This window comes from Periophthalmus magnuspinnatus, chromosome 5, assembly GCF_009829125.3.
Source record: "Periophthalmus magnuspinnatus isolate fPerMag1 chromosome 5, fPerMag1.2.pri, whole genome shotgun sequence".
NCBI classification, from domain to species: Eukaryota; Metazoa; Chordata; class Actinopteri; order Gobiiformes; family Gobiidae; genus Periophthalmus; species Periophthalmus magnuspinnatus.
In genome coordinates, this window is record NC_047130.1 from 32,846,872 (window position 1) to 32,873,507 (window position 26,636).

Sequence of the window (26,636 nt, forward strand, 5' to 3'; positions counted from 1 at the left end):
TAACTTTCACTATATCCATTTCTGCTCCAAAGATTTTTACCATGATTGGAGAGAGACGTCGGGACTTGGAGGGTGCCTCTTCATATGGTCTCTCTGCAAGGGAGGCAATGATCCTTTTACGGTGTCCCAAAGGGCCAATTTTAAGAACCTGCACAAAACACCATCAGCGCGGTCAGGTTACTTTTCACTGACTTGTCACATCAATAGCTCAAACACAAGTATTTATTCAGTGCAGGCTCAGACAGAGAGTTAGGGACACACAGCCCGCACTGGCAGCCACTGAAACCACTCTTGTCAATAATTTAGCCTCAATCTGTTTTGCCGTAAGCTTAAAGAACTGCACCATCTTCTCTGGATCCACTATAACTCAAGATCCATTTTAGAACTTATATAGCCATTTGGAGTTACATAACACAGAAACATAGAAACAACATCTCACAATTTCATCTTAAGTAGTTTATGCGAGATGTTGTCCAATAATTCTATAGTCTGCACAGTCATTTAACTTTATTATTATTATTATTATTATTATTATTATTATTATTATTATTATTATTATTATTTTGCCCTGATTAAGTATTTACTAAATAATAATGTTATTCTCAAAAATTGTATTATGAAAATGTATGTTTGCGAATATTTTTGTTTAAACATAAGTTACAGTTCTTTTAATCTTGAAGAAAATATCTGTGCCAGCAGAGCAGATAGACCTGAAGACACAAAATATGATAATAGACAAAAATAAAGTGATGCAAAATAATAATACATTAAGTGAATTTTCATTTCCCCAAAATATGCTCATGTTAATTATTTAAATGAACATGTACACATTTTGTTACAGATCAGCTCAGTATCACTCATTTGATCTCTCGTCTCAAGGCTTCATCTATGCATCTTGTAATCGAAGGATTCCCTGTGCAGCTCTCATTACTGTCTAAACACAATTCCACAGAGACAAACTACATGAAGAAAAAAGAAACTCTAAACAACATTACAATGCCCTGGGACAATATGCAAGAGTGTAATCCAGCACGCAGAAATGTTGTTGGCTTAGTGGTATTTTCAGCGACTATTAAGAGTATGCAGAGACTGTAATGGCAGAGAGAGGTGTGCCAAGATGCTCCGAGGCAGTTCTGCTCATCTCACCGGCCAAATCTCTTTTCACAACAACAGTCTGCTGGACACAATCTATGCACGAGGCTCACAACATTGTAGCTGTATCAGTTTTCCTTCAATTAGAATAAAAACTAGCTTCAGCATTTGTTGCTGAAGCTAGTTTCATGAGAATTATCTTGTGTGGTTTACATGATTTTCATCAAATTGCGATTTAATCGTCAATTTTACTAACAAGAAATGGGGGAAGTCAGAACAAAACTAAATACTCTGATCTAATTTACTTTTAAATTTTTGCTGCTTTTTTCCCTAGGTAATAAGATACAGAAACAACCTGAGGGTGCACCTGAAATACACTGCTGGAACTAACTGTCGGTTTCTCCTATCTGTTGCATGAAGAACAGGTGGAGAGGCATGGGGACTGTTCTATAGATCTTTACTGTCAGTTACAGCAAAACAGTTAGGTTAAAGGCAGCGTCCAGCAAAATTCAAAGCAGAATTAAGTGAGTCATGTCCTAAGCGGTGTTTAAAGCAGAGTCTAACAGGATAAGATTGCACCAGTGTTATATACTGCTCCCAAAGTGGGGGTTACACATTCCTGAGATGAAAGGCGCTACAGATAAGAAACGCGGCCCTAACCAAAATGACCAGAACATAGCTGTTACTCTCCCTTAGTGTGATGTATGGCCACTGCTGCATGGAAAACAGAATGTTTTGCACCTTTGTAGGAAAGTAAGTAATGCATTACATTTGTATATTGTCCACATAACTCACACAAATGAGACAGACAAAGTAACACTAGCTCTTACAGTATGTTCAGGCAAAGTGGTACCTCCTTTTCTTCTTCGTTATAAAGAATTATGTTAATGTTATACCATTTCCAGACAGATTAAATAAAATTACAATATTCCCTGTCAGAACACATAACTTTCATTTAGATTTAGCACCTTATCTATTAATTATTGCATCATCATTATTGCATATATTTACTGTTTTTTCCAGACTATACGTTTTTCATAGTTTGGCCGGGGGTGCTACTTATACTCAGATGTAACTTATATGTGAAATTATTCAAGTATAGAATTTCACATCTTCGTTATTGTCACACTGACAACTAAGCAAGGGCACTCTAGGCTTGCACCAGTATGACAGTCATTTATTTATTACAATAATGTAAATGTTTAGTTTATCATAAATCTAGTTTAAAACTACTTCCTTATATACTTATATATGTTTTTTTTTTCTTCATTACTATGTATTTTTTCTCTGGTGTGACTTATACTGCAGAACGACGTATAGTCTGGAAAATACGGTAGATGTCTCTGCTACTCATAAGCAGTCCATTAACAAATAGTAGTTGTTGTGGTCCTTTTTGTTTTCAAATCCATTTGGCAGATAAACAAAATAGATTTTGTAGAAAAATAGATGCAAAAATGACACTTAGACACTTACATTGACAATCTCTAGTTCCCACAGGTTTTTAACACACTCCAGCGTGCGGTAACCAGTAGTGAGAAAGTTGGGCAAATACTCATGCAGTCCAAGGCCATCAAGCCACGAGGCAAGAGATGTACTACCATCACAGCCCAGTGCTTTCACCTACACAGGGCAAAAACAACAGCATGAAGATGGTGTGATAATACGTGATAGTATATTTATTATATAGTGGGTGTACATTTTTTTTATTTATTTCAGCTTTGGTCACAAATTGATTAGGGTGTGGGTGATATGGCAAAACAACCATTTCACAGTTCCTTGGGTCCTATTGCCTTAATAAGAAGTAATTAAAGTAATCTGCTTCATCTGAAAGTTCACAGTTCCCTGTGATTGTTGAATCCAGCTGTTCCTTACAGAGGGTAAGTTTTGGAGAAGTGGGTGAGAAAAAGTGTTTTTGAGTAGACAGCATAGAGAAATAGTGACACAATATTTTACCAAAATAGCAGATAGTCATATAGGGATGAGATCACAATTCCAGGTTTATCACCATATCACTCAGCCCTAGTTGGATTTAGGGTTTATGCTTCACTGAGATTGGTTAAATCAGCCTGTCACTCGCTCAGACCATGAGAGGGGTGGAGCATAAGAGGAGTGGGAGGGTAAAAGATGGCATGTGTTTGTAGTTAAGCATTGAGCTGCATTTAGCAGGACAGCACTAAATCACAATTTAACGATCTCTCCACATTGACAGATGATCACAGGATCAATATTAACGTGCCCATCCTTGTAGTATAGAATAATATGTAAATGTTTGAGAAATACAGCTCCAGTGATATACACAAGTTCCACATCCCTAATAACTAACAAGTGTTGCAAGACTGTATTTGATTAAAAGAAAAAACAAATAAATAAATCAAATTCCAATATATAATTTTTCTCCCATCCAGGATGAGATGGGAGGATGAAAGGTTGTGGGAGACATAGTTAATTATTAAGGTGAAGGATTTATCTTAAGTATTTATTTCTTCCCACTCCTTTTAGATGTGTGAATAACATTTGCATTTTCTATTGCTTTCTTAATACTACAGGGCTTCTAACTATAATTTCTTTCATTTCTAGTTCACATAGACTGTTGTCAGCTTTAAAACTGTGCATACAGGTAAACACAAATATGTGACACTACTTTTTGCATATTTAATGACAATCTGTCTTTCTTGTGACAAGATCCATATGGAGCCACTACACCTGTACAGCTGGTGCAGACAAACTGTGTATACAACTGTATAAAACACCATTTCCTGTGCATTTATCTATAATGAGCGCAAAATTGCTTCAGGAAAAGATTGAGGAACCACTCTCACAGTCGAAGACATCTACTTCCTGTTTAAACTTTAAAAGGCAAGATAACAAGCCTTTCAAGCCACACTTTTTATGAGAAATATGACCTGTTCATCCACAATGCTACCTCATTAGTCATTTGATCACATTTTGGTTGATCTTCTACATTTATGATGATGTATTCTGAGTTCCCCCTTCTCCCTTAGGTGCTATCTGTCACTGTCCCACCTAGACACTGCGATGTTAAGTACCTTCGGCAAGCTGCGTGCCGCATGCAGGATTTTCTTACGGTGTCCTGGGTCAGTGATCCCCATGTCTCTGAGATCTTGGTCCTCCATCACGTTACTTCCCTGCACAGGCACAGAGACATGGAGAAAGAGACATACAAATAAACAGGCTCACACACAGACCACCACACACGGGATGCATGCCAATGTTGACATACTTGCAAGCCCAGACATGCGCGGACTGAAAATACAACCAGGACAGGAAAATAAATCTATTATGAGCACTCCACTTGGTTTAAATAGACAAGTAACAATGTGTAGAAAGTATTGGTATGACAATGAACCAGAGGTGAATAAGGGATGATATTTAAAGGTACAGTATGTATTTTTTTCTGGAGGGTGTGTGTCTCCATGGAGCTGTTGCTGCTTTGCATGGAATATTCCATAGTACGATATTATATATCTCCATTGACATAAGCAAGTAACCCCAAACCCTGGTTGCAGTAAACATCCATGCTTCTCAAGGTATATTTGAGCAATAAAACACATCGAGAAAGATTATTAAATGTCAGACTATGGAACATTCCAGACAAAGCAATAACTCCTCTATGGAGACAAGTAGTTGGAAAGTAGGTGAAAAGCTATATAATGCACTTTTAAACAAGTTGAATAGCATGACAAAACATTAGCATGTAAATATGCCATAGACACGTGGAGAAAAGCACATCCCTGACACAAGCTGTAACAGCAGAGTGGGAGGACAATGAAGTCAAATAAATTGTGCATGCCAGGAGTAATCAATCTGATCGTGAGCAAATCCCAGGCAACAAAGACTCTGGAATTAGCATCAAATATGCCACTCAGCTTGGTATTTGTAAAAGAAAGGTAATAATTAATTGTGTGTGTATGTGTTTTGTACTCAGCAACCTTTGGGGTTGAAAATTTGGGTCAAAATGAAAAATTAACCCAATGTGCGAATGAGTTGATTACTCATAGAGACGAAAAAAGTTTACTCGGGGTTTAACAAAGATTGGTATTGTCATATTGCAATACATGGAAATGACAATAAAAATAACAAGCTGCTATTTCTAAATGCATTGTTTTGGTCCTGACCTACATGGTTCAATGAATAAATGAATAAAAGCAGGCTGCAGAACATTGTAAAAGTATTTTCCAAAATCACTGGACGCCCTGAAAGAACCCTGTTCTGTCCGAAGGGCCATTACCCTCCTCAATCAAACTAACACAGGACCACCTGACTCTTCCTGATCTTGACCTGTTAACTGCTGCTGCTACTCCATGTGTTGTGCTCCCAGGGATTAAATAGTTATTTGATTGACTGACAAATATTGATCATATGTAATATAATGACAGCACAAAATCTCAACAAAATATCTCTGATGTGTACAGTTGTGATCATAGCTTACTGTGAAATTTGGATATCTTTAGGTGCAGAAACTAAAATAAACTAAAATAGCAAAAATATTACTGAGAAAATACTAGCTTCTGATTATTTTTTAATTCGAAAGAACATTTCTTGTTGCTCTGGTAACAAGCAGATGATGTTTACCATTCACCTGACATTACACTCATCGTCATGGCATTTGTTTTATTGGTTGCTAATAATAGTGCAATAGACAAGACTAAAGATAGGGCTTGCTGCTGCACTCAGATTCTTCCTGGCTGAGAATGCTAAAATGTTGGGTAGTCAATGGGCTTTCTTTGGACTGGCTTCAGAGCAGAATGCAGCAGTGTTCTTCAGAGCCTGGTATCAGGGCGCAGTCGGGATTACTCACTGATCGCTAGAATAAAGGTCAGAATGAAACGAGTCTAGTTTAATAATCAAAAATAATCTTTCACTTTTATTTAACACAGTTTGAAGTTTGATAATGCCCTGGGAGACTTGGCATTATTATTCCATGCTACATTGGAAACATGTGATGGATGGGAATGTATGGTTCAGTAAGTTATATATATCTTATGAGCGCTGATTTTTTATGTGATCTCAGTCGACTTGCAGACACAAACAGAGTACTCCTTCATCTGACTAAATACATTTAAGGCAACAGTGAATTAGGATTGCTCTACTGTTTTGTCCCACAGAGGAATTGTTACTCATTTTTAGTCTGCACTGCAATTATTTTGTAGTTCGCGAGGCCATCATTTGTATGTAAAAATGTAATTTAAGATCCCTGAAATACAAACAACACTTTTGATATGACAGCGACTGGAGAATACCTAGTGGCTGGATTAAATGCTACAGTAAATCAATGTAACACAATACAATACATTTGTGGAGTAGACCACATTATGTAGTATTTTTTAGTATCAACTCTACAGGCACACCACCTCTGCTCCATGAAAGAAGCACAAAATGATTGTGTAAAATGATGAGAATTGGCACAGGGCTGTTCATGATTTAAGACTCCTCAAATGCTGCATCACAGAGCAATCAGCCCACAAAGGTCGGCTCAGATTCTGAAGGAGACTTTACGCCACTCACATGACCTGGGATCGGGTAGGCTGTGATTGGTGCATCAAGTGAACATTGTAGATTTTGGCAGATGAGAGAAATGAGTGATCTCCTGTTTGGAAATCTTTTTTGGATTCCTTAACTTAACCGATCTTAAACTGTTGAATTCCAAACTGCATATATGAAAAAAAAATAGTTTATCTCCATATTGAATAAATTCACTACACTATGTTCAGTTTCTTTGTGAAACAAATCCTCCACTGGACTGTTTTAAGATAAATGTATCGTCCGTCTCAGTAGCATTGATGCACATTAATACAGACATACAACTTCCATTATACAGTCAGAGATAATGAAAAGAGTGTTCACTGCTGTTTTTATCCCAATCCATTTGATAATACATTACTGCTATGTCATTGTATTAAAGTTTAAAGTGAAAGGAACAATGATCCACAGTACACAGCATTCAGAGCTACTCCTTTGTCCGTCAAACAAGTTGAGTGTAAATTGAGATTGATCACATACAAATCCAGTCTGGCACAAAGGGCACAATATTAAACATTCACATCGTGGCCGACTCCTCTGACCTTTTCTCTGTTTGCATCCTCCATTTTCACATATAAATAGCAATGCTTAATTTCCCTTGTAAAGCTAATGATTTATCTCTTCCATGCATCAAGTATCAAGACGCATTAGTTGTGGCATGAACATGAACATCACAATGCTTAATGATCCATCATGAGCATCATCCAGTCAGACAGCAAGCCATTCGAAGCTGCATTCTTTAGTGTGGTTCAGACATTATTTTGTTACAATTTTAGTGATAACACAATAATGTTCTTTCACTTTACATAATTAGTTTGGAGAATAGCCACCTAAAGCAATACTATGTTTTTTTCTACTAAAATAATTGAGTTACAATATGTGAACTCCAATCTGCAGCGAACAGCCCCCAAAGTAATAATAGCAAATGAATTTGTCCAGCTGTAATCCATATGTTGACCGTATGTTGTAAGTGTGTCGTGGTCTAAGTATAGTAAATCTTCAGGATGATGTCAGCTATAAACAAAGCCAATCTGAGTCTATGTGCACATAAACATATGTCCCTGCTCTTCTACAAAGCCACCACAGTGACCCACTCCACAACCAGTCTGTCAATACAACCACTTTCCCCTGAGCTTACTGGTCCCATTTAACTGTACTCAGTTGTGACAAACTGATGTAACATATAGTGCTAATGCAGCTCTATGGAGTGCAAAATGTATACATTTAGCCTGTGGGCCTGGGTATATGTATACACACTTGTTTTCATGGAAAATGAAAATTAAACTTTCTTGAACAAAACATGCGAACCTTGTATTTGCCTATTTTATTAAGAGTACATTTTTTACATTCTTATATTCAGTTGGCACCAATAATATAAGAGTGATGCTACTGTGCAACAGAGAATATATAATATGTCAATTTTTAATGCAATTAACAAGCTGTGTGCACAGCTTAGAAGGATTGTTAGACTTCAAGAGCAAGCATGCAAGTGGCATTTGTATGTGCTGTACTGAAGTCGTCATGTACCTTCAGGTTCAGTACAGTAGGTCGAGTGGAGGATTTCATATTAGCAGGGAGGGGGAAAAGAGTGGATGAGGTTTGCATGACTGGAAATGCTAGGGAAAAGTTAATGGCTTTGGGTTATAATTTGTCTTGCCATAGGTGACAGATAATACTCTTTAACGGGATTCAGTGTTGAGCCATAAATAAAGGCAGGGTCATGCATCGTATAAAGGTTAAGCGAAAAGGTAACCAGGGTGATGGGGGAGTCAAGGAGGCAAGGCTTTCTACTGTGATGTGCAAGAGAAGCAAAGTGGAGTGGTCCACATGCTGAGGCCCATGATGCAAAGTGGATCTGACCTGAGAGATGACATGCTGCAGGTGACTCACCATGAATCGTAGGTCGTCAAAACCATTGAGCAGGAACTTGCTCTCGTACTGCGGCAGCCCCACGTGCTCCAGCCACTCTCCCACAGGCTGGTCCAGGGCTTTACCACAGGCCCCATCTGCCGAGAGAGGGAAGCGCTTGAGCAGGGAGAAGCCGTTGAGCCGGTAGCAGCGGCACTCAGAGGACGACACATGGCATTGCCACATCATCCTCGGCCAGCAGAGGCAGAGCCGAGTGCAGCAGCACCAGGCGGGGTGAGGGGGAGACAGGGTCCAGGCTTAGGGTGAGGGGCTCCCACGGTAGTGGCAGGGGCCCGATAATTCAAACACAAGGAGGAGAGGAAGTGCTGCAGGCCCCTTATGAACCTGCCGGGGTGGACTTGGCTACACTTAACAGGTGTTAGTGACTGACTGGAGAATTCAGGCAAGGGTGGAGGTAGTGCAAGGAAGGAAGCCCATCTGAAATTGGGAAATTTTAGTTATGTTGGATTGAACCACTATGGCATCTTCCAACAAACATGTCTCACTAAACATTCCTTTAGTGAGAAGATGAGCGAGTGAGAGACCGGTAACTAAATAGTCTAAAAACATAAAACTAAGTGAGCATCCTACAGGAAATTCACTAGTTCATTATAGTAGATAGTGTGTACAACATATTAGCCACTTATTTTTTACTAGACTGTACAACAAAGACAATTTTAGGTGCCCCCCAAATGTCCGGGCTCTTCACCACATACTTGGAAGGCTCTGGCTGTGTCCCATGGCTTCATTGGTCAACCTCTTTGAAAGTTAGGACACGGCTTATACATGGAAGGTAGCAGCATTCTGTATCACTGATGAGGTACTTCTGTAACTTTTTTATCAAGAATTTGAATTTTTGTATTCATTTCTCGTCCTCCAACCAAAGCCACAGGTATTGTCAGGTAGACATATTGTAAATCCTATGCCATAAAAGAAAAAGGCTCAGAATTTCAGTGATACGTAAATTCCAAACTTCTCAATTTATGATCCCAGTATAGATCCCGTGATTAAGCTCCAGGTACACTGTTTTCCTGTCGTGAAAATATCGATGCCTTTGTAGGTGCCAGTGCTGTCTTTGCTCCCCAAAATCCAGCGTATTCAGTAAGCTGCTGAGATGATGGTTAGCTGCATGGCTCCACCTGAGAATGAGCTCTTCTTGTCTCAAAGCACTAATTCCAGTTTTAGATCCACCAGACAAAAAGATGATCCAATAGACTGTGTGGCGTGGATTTATGGAGGACCTCAAAAAAGGTTAAGCTAGCTTCTTCCTTAAGGCAAGCACCCTCCACTCCCACCACAGTCTACCTTGTTCCCCTTGGTGCTGGGTACGGCTGGCAGCCTGTGTGCTCAGAGCAGAGGTTTGTTGCATCCCCTGCCTGTCTGAGACGTGCAGGCAGCACATAAGCAGTCTCCGCAGCAGCTGCTGGCTGGCACACGCTCAGTGCTCACAGGGCATAACGTCCTGACGCCGGCTCCTTCAGTGTGAAAGACCACAGACCTGCTTCAGCCCCACGTCCTTCCAACATCCACGACAGATTCGCACTCATTGATCATCCCCCTCCTCGTCCGAGCAAATCCCTCAATCTTGCTCTCTGTGTGCCTCTCTCCCGCTGTCAGTCTAGTAGCCCCATCCCTGTGCTGTGTGATCGCACTGCAGGGCTGCCGTATGCTGCCTGATGAAGTGGGGTGCTGCTCCACGTAACCACCTCTCGCTCAGTCCCTCCCACCGCCTCTCTCTCTCTCTCTCTCTCTCTCTCTCTCTCTCTCTCTCTCTCTCTCTCTCTCTCTCTCTCTCTCTCTCTCTCTCTCTCTCTCTCTCTCTCTCTCTCTCTCTCTCTCTCTCTCTCTCTCTCTCTCTCTCTCTCTCTGGCTCACACTCTTCGTCTCGGTATGTCTGGCTCCTTGGCTCTTGTTCTGTAACACGACAAACGCACACATACACGCGGCTCAGCCTCATCCCCGCCGCATGCTTCTGCCTTCTATTTTGCCCCTTTTTCTTGAACAAATACTCACACATACTCGGTTTCCTCTGTCCCTCTAACCTTACACCACCTCTCCCCCTCTACCCGCACTGCACTGATTAGAATTGCACAGAGGCACTTAGATCCTGCCAGTGCAGGAAAGACACCACTGTCAGACAGGAGTGCTTTCTGAGCCAGAAATCACTCTAAAGAAAGACTTGAGCCTAAAAGGATGACTAAGACAAGATTGTGTGCAGAAGAAGCATCCGCACGATCTTAAAATAACCATGGTAAACTGAAAATATAAGCTGACTGAGACCATGCATATTAGTATATGGCTCTCATGCATTTACATTTGCTTTTAATGATAAGACAAGGACGGCAGCATCAATTCAAGTCTGCAGAGCATAGGAAATTGTACCAAAAAAAAGAATACAAGAAGAGTCAATTAATGTCTCTTCATTTCTGTCATGCAGCATGACAGGACAAAGACCAAATCCATTATGTACAGATGCTCATGTTACATCAACCATTTTTAGAACACATCTGAGGATACTTGCAGGATACAAGCATGTGACATAATCTAAAATTCAAACTTGTTCCCTTCAGTGTTTGACTTGAAGAGATGTTTTTTTCATGCAGAATGATTAAAAAAAGGACCAGAAGCTGCCAAAAACACTATAAGAATGTTTGAACAATGATAAAACATGCTAGGTCCGCTACCAAGTTTGGCTTTTGGTTTATTTGACTTGGCAACAGTGATCCAATGGCAGTAAAAAAAAAAGTCCATGTGGAAACTCAGCTTTTCAAGCATAGAGAAACACCAATAAATAAGTAAAAAGAGAAAAAAGAAGAAAAGTGAAATGCAGATAAACATTGACAATGCATACATATTTCACAGAGCTTAGGTTGAACTCGAGACAAGAAGGTAAAGGTACGCCGCAGATGTTATTATTTTTGTTGAACCAAATAGTGTACATGGAAGGGGTGCAATGGATGAAATTTGGGCTAAGTAAATTTCTTTGGCTTTTGTCTCCTAACTCAGTGCCTTTTCCTTCAATTTCACTCATAAGGACAGATGGTGTGTTCCAGTTGTCTGAGTTACTTGTTCCAGTTTTCAAGTCAGCTAGCAATCAGACGACACATTGTATAAGCCATACAATTGTGTTCATAGTAAAAACAGACAAAATGTTGACTCATTTCACTTAATTTGTTAAACTAGACAGCGTTGTTTCATTGTTTTGCATGCATGTCAATACAAGAGGCATCGCAGTGCTTTTTACTATAAAGGTTCAACACCTTTGTGTTAATAGTCATGGCTTCACTTTGTCCAAATGCAAGGTGAAGCCATGGAGAATTTTAAGTTAAGTTGGGGTGGTGAAATGCTAGCAGGTGTTCCAGTAGGTGTTCCTGTTGAAATTTGGATCTTAGGATTCTGAAGATTTTGATTCTGAAAATCTAACTTCCCAGGACAACTAGAACACAGTTCCCAGAAAAAGCACAACTGCACAGAGCTTGATTAAGGGGCAATCAGCTCTCCCATTCTGAGATGTGTGCCAGTCAGCTAGAGCACTAGAGAGCAGCTGACTGAAACTTCTTTCATAATAGCCACTCACTTGTACTCTGTACATTAAAGGTCAGACAATAGTCTTCAGGTGTGTTTACATATAGAGCAATTTCCTTGGGAAAAAAAAAAAAAAAAAAGAAAATGTTACAACAAAACTTACAATCAGTGACTGGAATTATTTGACATTCAAACACCAATGACAGTGTTATGCTTGCCTGGAAAGCAAAAAATGCATGTTTCTCCAATGTTTCTCCTTGTTTATATATGGCATGTAGTCTGGGCCCTGGTTTTATTTCCTGGAGATCAGATGGCTGTGACTGACAGGTGAATAAGACAAGAGAATACAAAAAAGCAACAGATAAAAGTAATATTAATTACCACTCCCCATGGGCTTTCTAGTATAATCTGTTTCACTAAATATCCACACAAAGCTTAAGTTAAAAATATGAGCCACCTCTTCCAATTAGTTTCATTCAATTGGGACAGCAACACCTCCCACGATAGCAGCAGCTAATTACAGAGTGACAGACTATCCGTTGGGGAACTAGGTCACTGTCTCATCCCATGTTATCCCATGTTAAACAGGCTATGCTGCTGCCTGTGCGTGGAAAGTAAATAAGGTAAGTCATTTAAAGCATTGCTTGATTTAGACATGGCTAGAGAGACCAATCACATTCCAAAAAGACTTGTTTATGGAGAAAATGTAAGAAGTTGCACTCAAGAAAACCTTTTTATTGAAATGTGAGGAACTCAGTAGCTCCTTGTCAGCAGAGCCAAAGCACTGGAGAAAATGAGCCACAAAGCTGAATTAATTTATGAAAATAGAAGACAGACTCTTTGAACATGATAACATCCTGTACACAAACTGCTCAGGTATTCAGTGCTGTAGTGACAATCCTTCTGTCACCATTTGTGCCACTTGTGATGGGGATTTCTTATTGGGTTATGGTTCAAGAAGTTGAACTATTCTGTATGAAAAGCAAATAAGGAATGTAAAAAGTTTGGCATTTCCATCTATCCTATCATGTTTATTTTTTCTTATTTGGGGCTGCATCTTTTTCTAGCTAGTAATAAATCCTGTTATTGACAAGCATTCAAGAATAACAAGTAAAGTAAAAAAAACCTCACATCTTAAAATAGTGGTCAATGTTGTAAATTCTGTTGTGGACGGATTTGAAATGCAACTAAACAAAGTAAAAAATATTCATGCACCACTGAAAAGCAGAACTAACTATGGTGATAAAACTTTGATGGTGTAACAGTGCAGAAGGTCAAAACAACAAACTACAGTTTCTGTCTGTATTATATCACACTCGCACTGCGGCCTGAATACATAAAGTACTACTGGCTAACTAATAGGATTTACATGGAAAAAAATGTGAAAAGACCCCATATTGTGGAGGCATTTTAAGGCGAGAGGATTGTACTAGATCAGCTTAAGACTGTTGTTTAAACAAACCGTGCAGATGCCAGCTGGCTCTCCACTCCGCACAGCCTGAAGGACACTTGATGATGCGTAATATCAGCTCAGATACTGGAGAGATATACAGTAGTAACTCCACCAAAAGACAATGTGACGCTGAGGAAATTTCAGAATTAGATTTTCCACAAAAGTGGAAATCTTGTGCATTGCAAATAACAACATTAAGCCAAACAAGTGTCAGACTGCTTTACAATAATCAAAGAACAGAACAAACACGTTCAGTTTCTTTAGGTGGGGTGACTGAATACTAACTAACTATCCGGGGCCGGGTCGCGGGGGCAGCAGTCTAAGCAGGGACTCCCAGACTTCCCTCACCCCGGACACGTCCTCCAGCTCCTCCGGTGGGACCCCAAGGCGTTCCCAGGCCAGCCAAGAGACGTCCCTCCAGCGTGTCCTGGGTCTTCCCCGGGGCCTCCTCCCGGTGGGACATGCCCAGAACACCTCCCTAGGGAGGCGTCCAGGAGGCATCCTGAGCAGATGCCCGAGCCACCTCAGCTGGTTCCTCTCAACGTGTAGGAGCAGCGGCTCTACTCCGAGCTCCTCCCATGTGACCGAGCTCCTCACCCTATCCCTAAGGGTGCGCCCGGCCACTCTGCGGAGGAAGCCCATTTCAGCCGCTTGTATCCGCGATCTTGTCCTTTCGGTCATTACCCAGAGCTCATGACCATAGGTGAGGGTAGGAACATAGATTGACCGGTAAATCGAGAGCTTCACCTTCCGGCTCAGCTCCTTCTTTACCACAATGGACCGATACAGCGACTGCATCACTGCAGACGCTGCACCGATCCGCCTGTCAATCTCCCGCTCCATCCTTCCCTCACTCGTGAACAAGACCCCGAGATACTTGAACTCCTCCACTTGGGGCAAAGACTCTCCACCCACCCGGAGAGGGCAAACCACCTTTTTCCGGTCGAGAACCATGGCCTCGGATTTGAAGGAGCTGATTCTCATCCCAGCCGTTTCACACTCGGCTGCAAACCGCCCCAGTGCTGCAGGTCCTGGCTCGAAGAAGCCATCAGGACAACATCATCTGCAAACAGCAGAGATGAAATCCTGTGGTTCCCCAACCAGGCCCCCTCCGGCCCCTGGCTGCGCCTAGAAATTCTGTCCATAAATATAATGAACAGAACCGGTGACAAAGGGCAGCCCTGGCAGAGTCCAACATGCACCGGGAACAGGTCTGACTTACTGCCGGCAATGCAAACACAGCCCCCGACCCCATACTCCCAGAGCACCCCCCAAAGGACACCACGAGGGACACGGTCGAATGCCTTCTCCAGATCCACAAAACACATGTGGACTGGTTGGGCATACTCCCATGAGCCCTCGAGGACCCAATGGAGAGTATAGAGCTGGTCCAGCGTTCCACGACCAGGACGAAAACCACACTCCTCCTCCTGAATCCGAGGTTCGACTATCGGTCGGATTCTCCTCTCCAGTACCCTGGAATAGACCTTACCGGGAAGGCTGAGGATTGTGATTCCCCTGTAATTCGAACACATCCTCCAGTCCCCCTTCTTATAAGAGGGACCACCACCCCGGTCTGCCATTCCACAGGTACTGTCCCCGACCGCCACGCGATGTTGCAGAGACGTGTCAGCCAAGACAGCCCCACAACATCCAGAGACTTGAGGTACTCAGGACGGATCTCGTCCACCCCCGGAGCCTTGCCACCGAGGAGCTTGCCAACCACCTCAGTGACTTCAGCCAGGGTGATGGACGAGTCCGCCTCTGGATCCCCAGTTTCTGCTTCCTCCTCAGAAGACGTGACAGTGGGATTGAGGAGATCCTCAAAGTATTCCTTCCACTGCCTGACAACATCCCCAGTCGAGGTCAGCAGCTCTCCACCCGCACTGTAAACAGTGTTGGTGAAGCACTGCTTCCCCCTCCTGAGGCGTCGGACGGTTTGCCAGAATCTCTTTGAGGCCGTCCGATAGTCCTCCTCCATGGCCTCCCCGAACTCCTCCCAACCCCAAGTTTTTGCCTCTGTGACTGCCCGAGCCGCGGCACGCTTGACCCGCCGGTACTCATCAGCTGCCTCAGGAGTCCCACGAGCCAACAAGGCTTGATAGGACTCCTTCTTCAGCTTGACGGCATCCCTTATTTCCGGTGTCCACCACCGGGTTCGGGGATTGCCGCCGCGACAAGCACCACAGACCTTACGACCACAGCTACGAGCAGCCACATCGACAATAGAGGTGGAGAACATGGCCCACTCGGAGTCCATGTCTCCAACCTCCCCCGGGATCAGGGAGAAGCTCTCCCGGAGGTGGGAGTTGAAGACCCCCCTGACAGACGGTTCCGCCAGACGTTCCCAGCAGACCCTCACAATGCGCTTGGGCCTGCCAGGTCTGTCCGGCTTCCTCCTCCGCCAGCGGATCCAACTCACCACCAGGTGGTGATCAGTTGACAGCTCAGCCCCTCTCTTCACCCGAGTGTCCAAGACACGCGGTCGGAGGTCAGATGACACGACAACAAAGTCGATCATCGACCTCCGACCTAGAGTGTCCTGGTGCCACGTGCACCGATGGACACCCTTGTGCTCGAACATGGTGTTTGTTATGGACAAACTGTGACTAGCACAGACGTCCAATAACAAAACACCGCTCGGGTTCAGATCGGGAAGGCCGTTCCTCCCAATCACGCCCCTCCAAGTGTCGTTACCCACATGGGCGTTGAAGTCCCCCAGGAGAACAACGGAGTCCCCGGTTGGTGCACTGTCTAGTACCCCTCCCAAGGACTCCAAGAAGGCCGGGTACTCTGCACTGCTGTTTGGCCCGTAGGCCGACACAACAGTGAGAGACCTGTCCCCGACCTGAAGGTGCAGGGACGCGACCCTCTCGTTCACCGGAGTGAACCCCAACACGCAGCGGCTGAGCTGTGGGGCAATGAGCAAGCCCACACCAGCTCGCCACTGCTCTCCGCGGGCAACGCCAGAGAAATGGAGAGTCCAACCCCTCTCAAGTAGTTGGGTTCCAGAGCCCAAGCTGTGCGTGGAGGTGAGGCCGACTATATCTAGCCGGTAACGCTCAACCTCCCGCACAAGCTCAGGCTCCTTCCCCCCCAGCGAGGTGACATTCCACGTCCCCAGAGCTAGTCTCCATGTCCGGAGATCCGGTCGTCGAGGTCCCCGCCTTTGACTGCCGCCCGGATCTCTCTGCACCCGCCCCGCATGGCTCCTCCCGCAGGTGGTGGGTCCACGGGAGGACGGCTCCACGTCGTTCCTTCGGGCTGAGCCCGACCGGGCCCCGTGGGGAAAGGCCCGGCCACCAGGCGCTCGCTGCCGAGCACCCACCCCTGGCTGGCTCCAGGGTGGGGCCCCGGTAACGCCAGTCCGGGCGATGTAACTGGCCTTGTTCTTTTTCTCTTCATGGGGGGCTTCTGAACCGGTCTTAGTCAGACCCGTCTCCCAGGACCTGTTTGCCATGGGTGACCCTACCAGGGGCATGAAGCCCCCGACAACATAGCTCCCAGGATCATTCGGGTGCTCAAACCCCTCCACCACGTTAAGGTGGCGGTTCGGGGAGGGGCAACATGTAGTAAAGAAAACAAATACTTCTAATGTGTGCAATTACCTGAAGTTGGGGTGGTCTTTTTGGACTCTATGCCAGCTCCAATCAAGTTCATGATCTTCTCAATCTGTCAAAAAATAATGTTGTTTAGACAGTGCAGAAACAAGAGAATTTTGGTCTTACAAACTGCAAAAACACACTGGCCTATAGGCAGTGATATAGTGCCTGGGCTTGGTCTTAAATTAGGAAAGTTAACTTCATAAACATAATTTTGCCAATTATTCTAGGATTTCAAATATACTTCAATAGTTACAGTTGTAAACAATCTTATGGTATATTGTAATGTAGTTCAAATGTATACTGCAATTTTCCAAAGTCAAGATCAAAATTCATGTACATCAACAGTTTTATACTGTTTTAAAGAGGTGACTACAACTATTTGTGTCTTTAGATAGTTCACTCTGTGATTGGTTAAATCTACCCGTTACTCCCTTAATGCATGGCAGGAGTTGGCCAATAGGAGAAGTTGGTGGGGAAAGTGTCTGTGTTTGAGCATGGACCTGCTTTAAACAATGAAGCACTGATTCACAATATGACAAAATCACCAAAGCAGCATATTGTCACAGGGATCAAATCACAATTCAACTTTTATCATCATCCAGCCTGTATTAACTTCACCAATGCATGAACAAACTAAACGTCGTACTGGACTTCTAGACTGTGCTCTTGAGTTGTGAGGAGGCGTGCTGCTTAGCAATGATGGATTACAAGCAACAGTCCAACGTGGAGTGCAATTCAATAAGTAAGGCCCCGCTCAGCAAAAACACAGCAGAGCAAATTACACTCTCACTACTTCTGAAACTTCACATTAAAGAAAGAAAAAGAAAGTGCTTAAGACACAACAACCTCCAGACACCGTCCATGTGTTGCTTCCCAAATATGTGACACAACCTTCTCCTATTTCCTATTTCCTTGTTTAATCTGATTAGATGAGAAGGTATTGGAAAACTGAAGAGAGTAATTAATTTGGACTGTAAAATACAGTATCACCATCCATCCATTTTCTTCCGCTTATCCGGGGCCGGGTCGCGGGGGCAGCAGTCTAAGCAGGGACTCCCAGACTTCCCTCACGCCGGACACGTCCTCCAGCTCCTCCGGTGGGACCCCAAGGCATTCCCAGGCCAGCCGAGAGACATAGTCCCTCCAGCGTGTCCCGGGTCTTCCCCGGGGCCTCCTCCCGGTGAGACATGCCCAGAACACCTCCCTAGGGAGGCGTCCAGGAGGCATCCTGAGCAGATGCCCGAGTCACCTCAACTGGTTCCTCTCGACGTGTAGGAGCAGCGGCTCTACTCCGAGCTCTTCCGGTGTGAATGAGCTCCTCACCCTATCCCTAAGGGTGCACCCAGCCACCCTGCGGAGGAAACCCATTTCAGCCGCTTGTATCCACGACCTTGTCCTTTCGGTCATTACCCAGAGCTCATGACCATAGGTGAGGGTAGGAACGTAGATTGACCAGTAAATCGAGAGCTTTACCTTTGGGCTCAGCTCCTTCTTTACCACAATGGACCGATACAGCGACCACATCACTGCAGACGCTGCACCGATCCGCCTGTCAATCTCACGCTCCATCCTTCCCTCACTCGTGTACAAGACCCCGAGATACTTGAACTCCTCCACTTGAGGCAGAGACTCACCACCCACCCGGAGAGGGCAAACCACCTTTTTCCAGTCGAGAACCATGGCCTCGGATTTGGAAGAGCTGATTCTCATCCCAGCCGCTTCACACTTGGCTGCAAACCGCCCCAGTGCCTGCTGCAGGTCCTGGCTCGAAGAAGCCATCAGGACAACATCATCTGCAAACAGCAGAGATGAAATCCTGTGGTTCCCCAACCAGACCCCCTTCGGCCCCTGGCTGCGCCTAGAAATTCTGTCCATAAATATAATGAACAGAACCGGTGACAAAGGGCAGCCCTGGAGTCCAACATGCACCGGGAACAGGTCTGACTTACTGCTGGCAATGCGAACACAGCTCCTGCTCCAGTCATACCGGACAGCTTTTAGCAAAGAGCCCCGGATGCCATACTCCCAGAGCACCCCCCAAAGGACACCACGAGGGACACGGTCGAATGCCTTCTCCAGATCCACAAAACACATGTGGACTGGTTGGGCAAACTCCCATGAACCCTCAAGGACCCGATGGAGAGTATAGAGCTGGTCCAGTGTTCCGCGACCAGGACGAAAACCACACTGCTCCTCCTGAATCCGAGGTTCGACTATCGGTCAGATTCTACTCTCCAGTACCCTGGAATAGACCTTACCGGGAAGGCTGAGGAGTGTGATTCCCCTGTAATTGGAACACACCCTCCAGTCCCCCTTCTTATAAGAGGGACCACCACCCCGATCTGCCATTCCACAGGTACTGTCCCCGACCGCCACGCGATGTTGCAGAGACGTGTCAGCCAAGACCCACAACATCCAGAGACTTGAGGTACTCAGGACGGATCTCGTCCACCCCCGGAGTCTTGCCACCGAGGAGCTTGCCAACCACCTCAGTGACTTCAGCCAGGGTGATGGACAAGTCCGCCTCCAGATCCCCAGTTTCTGCTTCCTCCGTGGAAGATGGGCTGGGCCCGGCCGGGCCCCGTGGGGAAAGGCCCGGCCACCAGGCGCTCTCTGCCGAGCAACCACCCCAGGCCTGGCTCCAGGGTGGGGCCCCGGTAACGCCAGTCCGGGCGACGTAAACGGCCTCGTTGGATTCCTCTTCATGATGGGCTTCTGAACCGCTCTTAGTCAGACCCGTCTCCCAGGACCTGTTTGCCATGGGTGACCCTACCAGGGGCATGAAGCCCCCGACAACATAGCTCCCAGGATCATTCGGGTGCTCAAACCCCTCCACCACGTTAAGGTGGCGGTTCGGGGAGGGGTACAGTATCACCATTAAAAATAATTTCTTTCATTTTGGCTTTTTCTACTAACTCAACTAAATAACAATGGAGTTCACTGGACTATCATAGTCCAGTGAAGTCCAATCATCTCAGTGCCCTCCTCCCTTCAGACAGACGTTTTAGTCAGTGACTTGAGCTACTATAGTCCAGTTGACAGAATTCAATTTTCTTTTGTCATGGAACCTACCTGGACAACTGAGGGATTACAAAGTCAACTAAATAAATAAGAATAACTGTTTGATATTCTTAAGATCCACCTAATCTCTCTCTATCTTTGTGGTTGCATTAATTTAAATACAGGGAGTAAAAAGGGTTGCCTCAGCTCATCGTTGTTAATTAAAAAAGAACTCGGCAAGATAAGTTGCTGTTCAATCTATGCTGTCTATTTGCTCATTACAAAGTCAAATTTGAAAACAAGGATCCCACTGCTGCACACTATTTTCTTGGCAGGGACACAGTTTGCCAAGTGTCCAATATTGTCATCTCACCACTAGGTATACTTTATCACAGCTTAAGTTAAATTACCTACACACTGGAGCACCTTCTGATCTGCACTAGATCAGCTGAAATCAGCTGCTGATCTCCTAAATCATACACCATAAAGCATTGAAAAGGTGGATATAAAGAAAACCCTTACACACAAATTCAATAGGCAAAATATATCCACTTGTTTGTTCACAAGCAGCAATGGGGATTTTGGGAGCCTAAGAAGCTGATTGTGCTCTTACACGGTGACACTAGAGACATGGCCAGGCTTATTTGATGTAATATTTAGTGTTATAAAAAAGCCCTATGCACATTGCTAGTGGCATCAACAGTGAGGAAAAGCCTTGATTCATTTGGAAGTCTTTCACGTGGGACGGGGCATATGCCTCCAGCGGTACAGACCTCGCATTACTCCATGAATTAACCCACTTACATTCCATATAACACACACCCAAGTGGAGTCCATTACAGCTGGCCCCACTGAGTGCACCTATACACCAACCTGCCTGTCACCAATTTATGCTCTTAAGTCAACAGCTTCATCATAGGTAAAGTGCTCAAAACCTCTTACAACGTCAAAGCCTCATCGGCTACATATAAATATTTAGCATGTGGGCAGAAATACGCAGAAAATGCTTCCTACTGAACACATTTTTTAAATTTATAAAACGCATGTTATGAAAGAGAATTAACATTAGATAGAATCAAGAATAACAATGCATATTTTTAAATACTTTTTAATATCTGTAAACATAATACTAACAGTACATAATTAATGGCAAGGTTGAACTATAAGTGAAGTTTCCATTTGACTATCATCAACAATGTCTCTGATTACATTAGTGTTTGTTTCTGGCTATTTCTTCTTTATGGTTCTCATCCAACAGAGTAAACACTATCATTCAGTCTTTAATCTAATCTATTTTTTTTTTTTTTTTTTTTACAAATCTGTGTTTTGACTGTATGGAGTAACCACTTTGTCCTGAGTAAAAGCCAAAGTTAGTTACTATGGATCAGACCTGGATGACTGAGGGATTATACAGACACTTTGTCCTGAACTTGAAAAAATAATGTCATGTTCAGACACTTTTATTTAAGTTGTTGTGTTGCTGCTGTTGTTGTTGTTGTTGTTGTTGTTATTTGAGATGCTAATGGGTATGAATCTGAACCTATGAATCAATGAAGTGCTCATAGATAAAATTAATAATTGGTCACTTAAAAGTCTACTCCAATATGTTATAGATATATACATTTTCACACCAATCAGAATATTGTGTTGTTTCTTATTTGTTTGTTGTTTCTTCCTTTGTGTAATATTTTGATCAATTGTTTTTTCTTCATTCAAATTATTCAGCCTTCACTGAACTCAATCTTTAACACAATACAATGTGACTCTCACTTCAAATGAAAGGACTTGTCCTCACAACAATACTGTTATGTACTAACACCACAAACCCTCAAATCTGGTCTAGTCACCTTCTGAATACAAAATGTGCACAAGTCCACATGAATCTCTCAGCTTAAGAGCTTATACAAAATAGAAATAATGGGCATATTGACAGTTTGCAACAGCCAGAACAGCTCTACTAGGAACTAGGAAGTTTGAGAGGTTTGTTGTATATAATTGCAAATCATATATTTTTACTTAGGGGCTGTGTAAGCATTTGCACGTTCATTGCTGCTGTTTCTCTCTGGTGTGACAGTTTTTCCGGACAATGTGGCAGGTAAAGCCCCCCCACAGCCCCCGAACACTCCCCCCACCCCCACCCCCCAGTTAGCACACACCATCAGCACCACTACTCTCATATTCATGTGCCACATCTGTCTAAACAGATCTGGAGATGTGTTCACTCTGCTGTACTTCTCTATATAAATTATACACCAGCTTCTACGTAGGTTAAAAATAGACACTTTTTGTCAACTAGAATTATGAACATTACTACCACCTATTTATATTTCTTTATATAAAAATAAAACAAGTACAGTTAAATTAGACCTAAAAGAAACACAATGATATAAAATATTTATATTTTAATGAAATTAGCTCATTTCCCTGTAGTGGTGTTTTATTACACGTCCCAAGCCAGTGATGTTATGTAAACTGCGTGCATTAGTGAGTGAAGACGCACACAAACTCGCTCTGAGCGTGCACTTTAAAAGCCTGAATGTATAATGACCTCAGGAATACTGCTGGGAAATTTAGAGTACACAGACAAATGAGGCCACTCAAGCATCCGTAACATGCGGCTGCCTTAACCTTTGCCTTCGGAGTATTAAACAGATATGGAGAACGGACAGGGTTCCTTAATCATACATGTCATTACTAATAATATATTTTATGTAATAAAGCTTCATTTCTTATTTTTTGGTAATAATACAATTGCATATGTGGGAATGTTGCTTATTTAATCATTTTGCACGTTATGTTTGGTATTTGTCTTGTATAATTGATTTGCGTGTTTGTTTGTTTTGTTTTTTGTTTTTTCCCCTGATCCTGATTTGTGGTTGTCCTTTGCTTGCTGGTATGTTTTTAATTTTGAACTGTTTTGTTGTTTTCGATTGGATGAGTTTTGGACCTGGCCCCACCCATTGACTAACACAGGGGGAAGGACATCTGCGTTACACACCTGTCTCCAATTAACAGCAGGTGCGGAGCTCAACCAGGGCCTGATAAATGGACCAGAGAGGCAGATAAGCGTCCCGCTTGAAAGAAGAGAGAGAAACACGGAACAACGAAGGGCACGGGCGGAAAAAAACACACACACACACACCCCCACACACCCCCACACACACGGAGAAGGAAGGGCACACACAAGGGCCATGAGGGCACACACAAGGGCCATGAGGGGAACAAGAGACAAGGAAGACACAGGGTTGCGGCAGGAAGGATGGGCGCGGACGAGGGCAGCCCGAGTACAAGGTATGAGCTATAGACACAGGCTGGAACCCGGCGAGACGGTATCGGAGTAATCCAGAGCGGACAGAGCGCACGACTGCGGCAGAGGCGCAGACTCGGGGCGACACAGGGCGAAGACTTGAAGAGACAAGGGACCAGAGAAAAGACCAACTGCTTTTACAGACGCACACCACTACTAAGGTGAGTCGGCCACGCCTTGGGTGGAATTATGTTAAAGCGCCATTTACACTCACCACTGGCAGTTGTTCTGTGCCCTCCCCCCAGGGTCAGCACGGCGGTGTTGCCAGGAGCGAGCTGGGAGCCACTTTGAACTACTGGTTTATGGACTTAAGCTTTTACCCGTGAACATTTTCGTCTTCTCTTTGATTTGAGAAAATTATTTTATTGTGTTTTTTTTTTTTTTTTTTTTTTTTTTTTTTTTTTTAAAACCAATATTTTATTCTGAGTTTAACTCAGCACTTGTGGTAATATAACAGCAATAACACAGAAGGCTATCGTCCTTATGTATGTTCAAATATTAATGTTAGTCTCTGATCTCCTTTAGCTTTGTGTCATTCTGATGATTGCTTCATGAGATTTAAGCACAGTAAAGTAAACTTTTGCCCATGGCCAAATGCCTACACATATAGAAATGCACATTAGGCAAGTCTTGTCAGCCTAAACTCAGCCCAAACAAACTGCTCATAGTGTAGCAGAGTAATGCGTGGACACTTTGGAGAACAGCAAACAGGATGCCTGAGCGCAGGAGGCCCCACCTATCAGGGCCTGAATAAACAGTGGTGTCAGAGGGCACAGGGCGGGCAGAGGGCAGGAAAAAGACAACTGCTGGACTGATACAATAAGAACCATGAGAGTTGTGGTGTAGGAGATATTGTAGTCTTTAAACACCAATAATGAGAGTTAAAACAAGAGCGTATCTAAGTGATATATTACCTTCAATAAATTTATCAGCATATGTCATTCAATTCTCAAACAATATTATTAAATAGGCCTATAGATGGCTAAAATGGAGAAAAGAATACTTGTTTCAGATGTAATGGCTGTAAAAAGGCTGACAAAGTCTGAGTCAAATACCCTTGGACTAAACAGAAGATAAATGTCTCGTATCAAAGACTAGCTCAGGGCAAAAGATGTAAAATGAAGTGTGAAGTTCAAATGTGGCCTGGGACTTTTGTCAAATGTTGCATGCATGAGTTAATGCCAAACTGCAAGTTATCACACAATAGAAGTATGTATAGTGTCTGAGTAAGACATTGTAATGTGATCAGTCGTATAACCCAAACTGAAAGTCTGCCACTTTGCTGTGAACATTGTGAGAAATTGATAATTCTGCCTCAGAGCAGTGCACAAAATTACATTGTCAGTCATCAGTCATTGCCTTGGGCAGTGGCTATTTCAGGAACTTTTAATGTTTTTGCAAAATTTTTGCTTTCACATTTTAAATTCTTCAGGGTGTGTGCAGCATATCCTGAAGTACAAAAAAAACAACACAAGTTTAGGCTTTTGGGGATAATGGGGTTAGGGACTGTTCACATAAAAGTAGATGCGAAAGACGCAGCTAAGAAGCCAGAGGAGTGCAGGAGGAAGCGTGGGTCGGCCCCTGAGACATGGACTGAGTGGATGTGGAATGACAGCACAAGCCCAATTAGTCTTGGATGCCAGGGCTGCTACAGGGAGGTCGGTGCAAGTGATCAAGCCATTCATGCATTCAAGCACTTGCCGCAGGCATTCTCCGCCAACAGCCTGGGTGAAGTACTACACTCCATCCCTGCTTAGGATTTAGCTCCACAGAAGCCGTGCTACCTTCCTCCTCCTTTTTCTTCTATGTCAAAATAGTTTATTTTGTATTAAAAAAGGCTTATTGACCCTCACACTCATACAGTAAAAGTGTGTTGGTACCCCTCTATTACCCCCTTCCCAGTGTTAAATATTACCTCATCCCACTCCGAGGCAAAAGAAGGCATGCGCTTCATGGCTGTTTGCCCAGAACTGCAGTTTGACACCGATCCACTGCGTCCAGCCAAACCTTCATCGTCCTCACCCACGGGGGACAACAATAAGTCCGAGTCTGACTTGGACAGACTGCAGATCAATGCCAGTTCTCCCGGTCGGGCTCTCACTGATGGAGTCTCTGTAGAAAGTTCACTTGAGTTTATATTGTTCCTTACATCTGGAATCAAACTGTCTGCACTGGCCTCTGATGGACACTGAGCCATGCTGAAGCTGTTGGTGTAACTTCCTTGATTTGCTGTCCACTTGCACTACTGGCGTAAGATTCAGGCTGGTGGTAACTATAATGTTCTTCGCCTTCGATGACGTATAAGAGAAAAAAGAAATACAGCAACTCCAATGAATCCTGTGTGCAATGGAAAGCCATGAAAGTGTGTAAAGTTTTACACCGACACAATCATAGGGTCCACCCACTAGTTGTATCCTGTTGCCCTCCCCTTTTGCTGCCTTCTAACGTTCATTGTTGGCCTTTTGCTTCCTCTAACTTCCACCTAAATGGAAAAAAAAATAAAAAATGAATGCACTTCTACATGAACCTTTCTTAATAAAGTATCCTCTTAAACTCCTTCCTCTTACCTGCTGACTTTACAGAGTCCCAGAGCTTGTCCTGGTACTGGAGCGTGTCCTGCTGAGGGGTTGTCTCCAGGAGGGCTGTCTCTGTCCTGTGTGAGGATCAGTGTGGATCCTAAAGCCCTGCCTCACTCAGACTGACAGCTGGGGTAATCGGGCTACTACCATACTACCAACACAATGGGTCACTGCATATATATATATATATATATATATGCGTGTGCTATAATGATTTTTTCTTTGTTGCATAAGACCACATAATATCTGTGTTTAAATAAATCCCATATTTAAGCAGCTCCCAAGACTGCAGTCTAAAAGTGCATTATATTTTCAGATGCACATTTTCCAGCTAGACAGTATATCTGCAAGAGAAAGTGTATTGTGTTGAGAACAGTTATAACGCCGTATTATCTTGTTTCTCTTTTGCATATGAAGGAACATGCCATAATCTCAATATTCTCACAATATCACTGAGTCATTGTTATTGTCTCCATTGACTTGAGGATCCATAAGGAAACCACCGGAGAAGAGCAAAGATTAGTTTGGGTGATAGAAGACGACTCATGTTTCTGCTTTTCACTGCAGCGCTGAGACAAAAGGGTCTTTCGTGTGTATGTATTCACAGTCACCACAGTGCACTCTGC

The 26,636-nt window shown here is 43.5% G+C and overlaps 1 protein-coding gene across 5 annotated transcripts in view; it reads right to left on the bottom strand.

Annotated features, from left to right (window-relative positions):
- anks1ab (ankyrin repeat and sterile alpha motif domain containing 1Ab) overlaps positions 1–25,686 on the bottom strand; it is a 33,780-nt gene extending 8,094 nt beyond the window's left edge. For 4 of the 5 annotated variants that reach the window (XR_008648697.1, XM_033966399.2, XM_055221870.1 and 1 more), the window contains exons 1-6: positions 25,347–25,686; positions 17,128–17,191; positions 8,524–8,639; positions 4,140–4,238; positions 2,566–2,712; positions 41–148 (exon numbers count right to left, since the gene is read on the bottom strand). Coding sequence is in view for 4 of the 5 variants with exons in the window: in XM_033966399.2 (XP_033822290.1) it covers positions 41–148; positions 2,566–2,712; positions 4,140–4,238; positions 8,524–8,639; positions 17,128–17,191; positions 25,347–25,628 (816 nt within the window). In the remaining variant the exon portion in view is untranslated. Of the gene's footprint in view, positions 1–40; positions 149–2,565; positions 2,713–4,139; positions 4,239–8,523; positions 8,640–9,257; positions 9,472–17,127; positions 17,192–25,346 lie in introns of those variants that run through there. The other variant, XM_055221872.1, reaches the window with a different exon arrangement.
- Between the last annotated feature and the right edge of the window lie 950 nt (positions 25,687–26,636).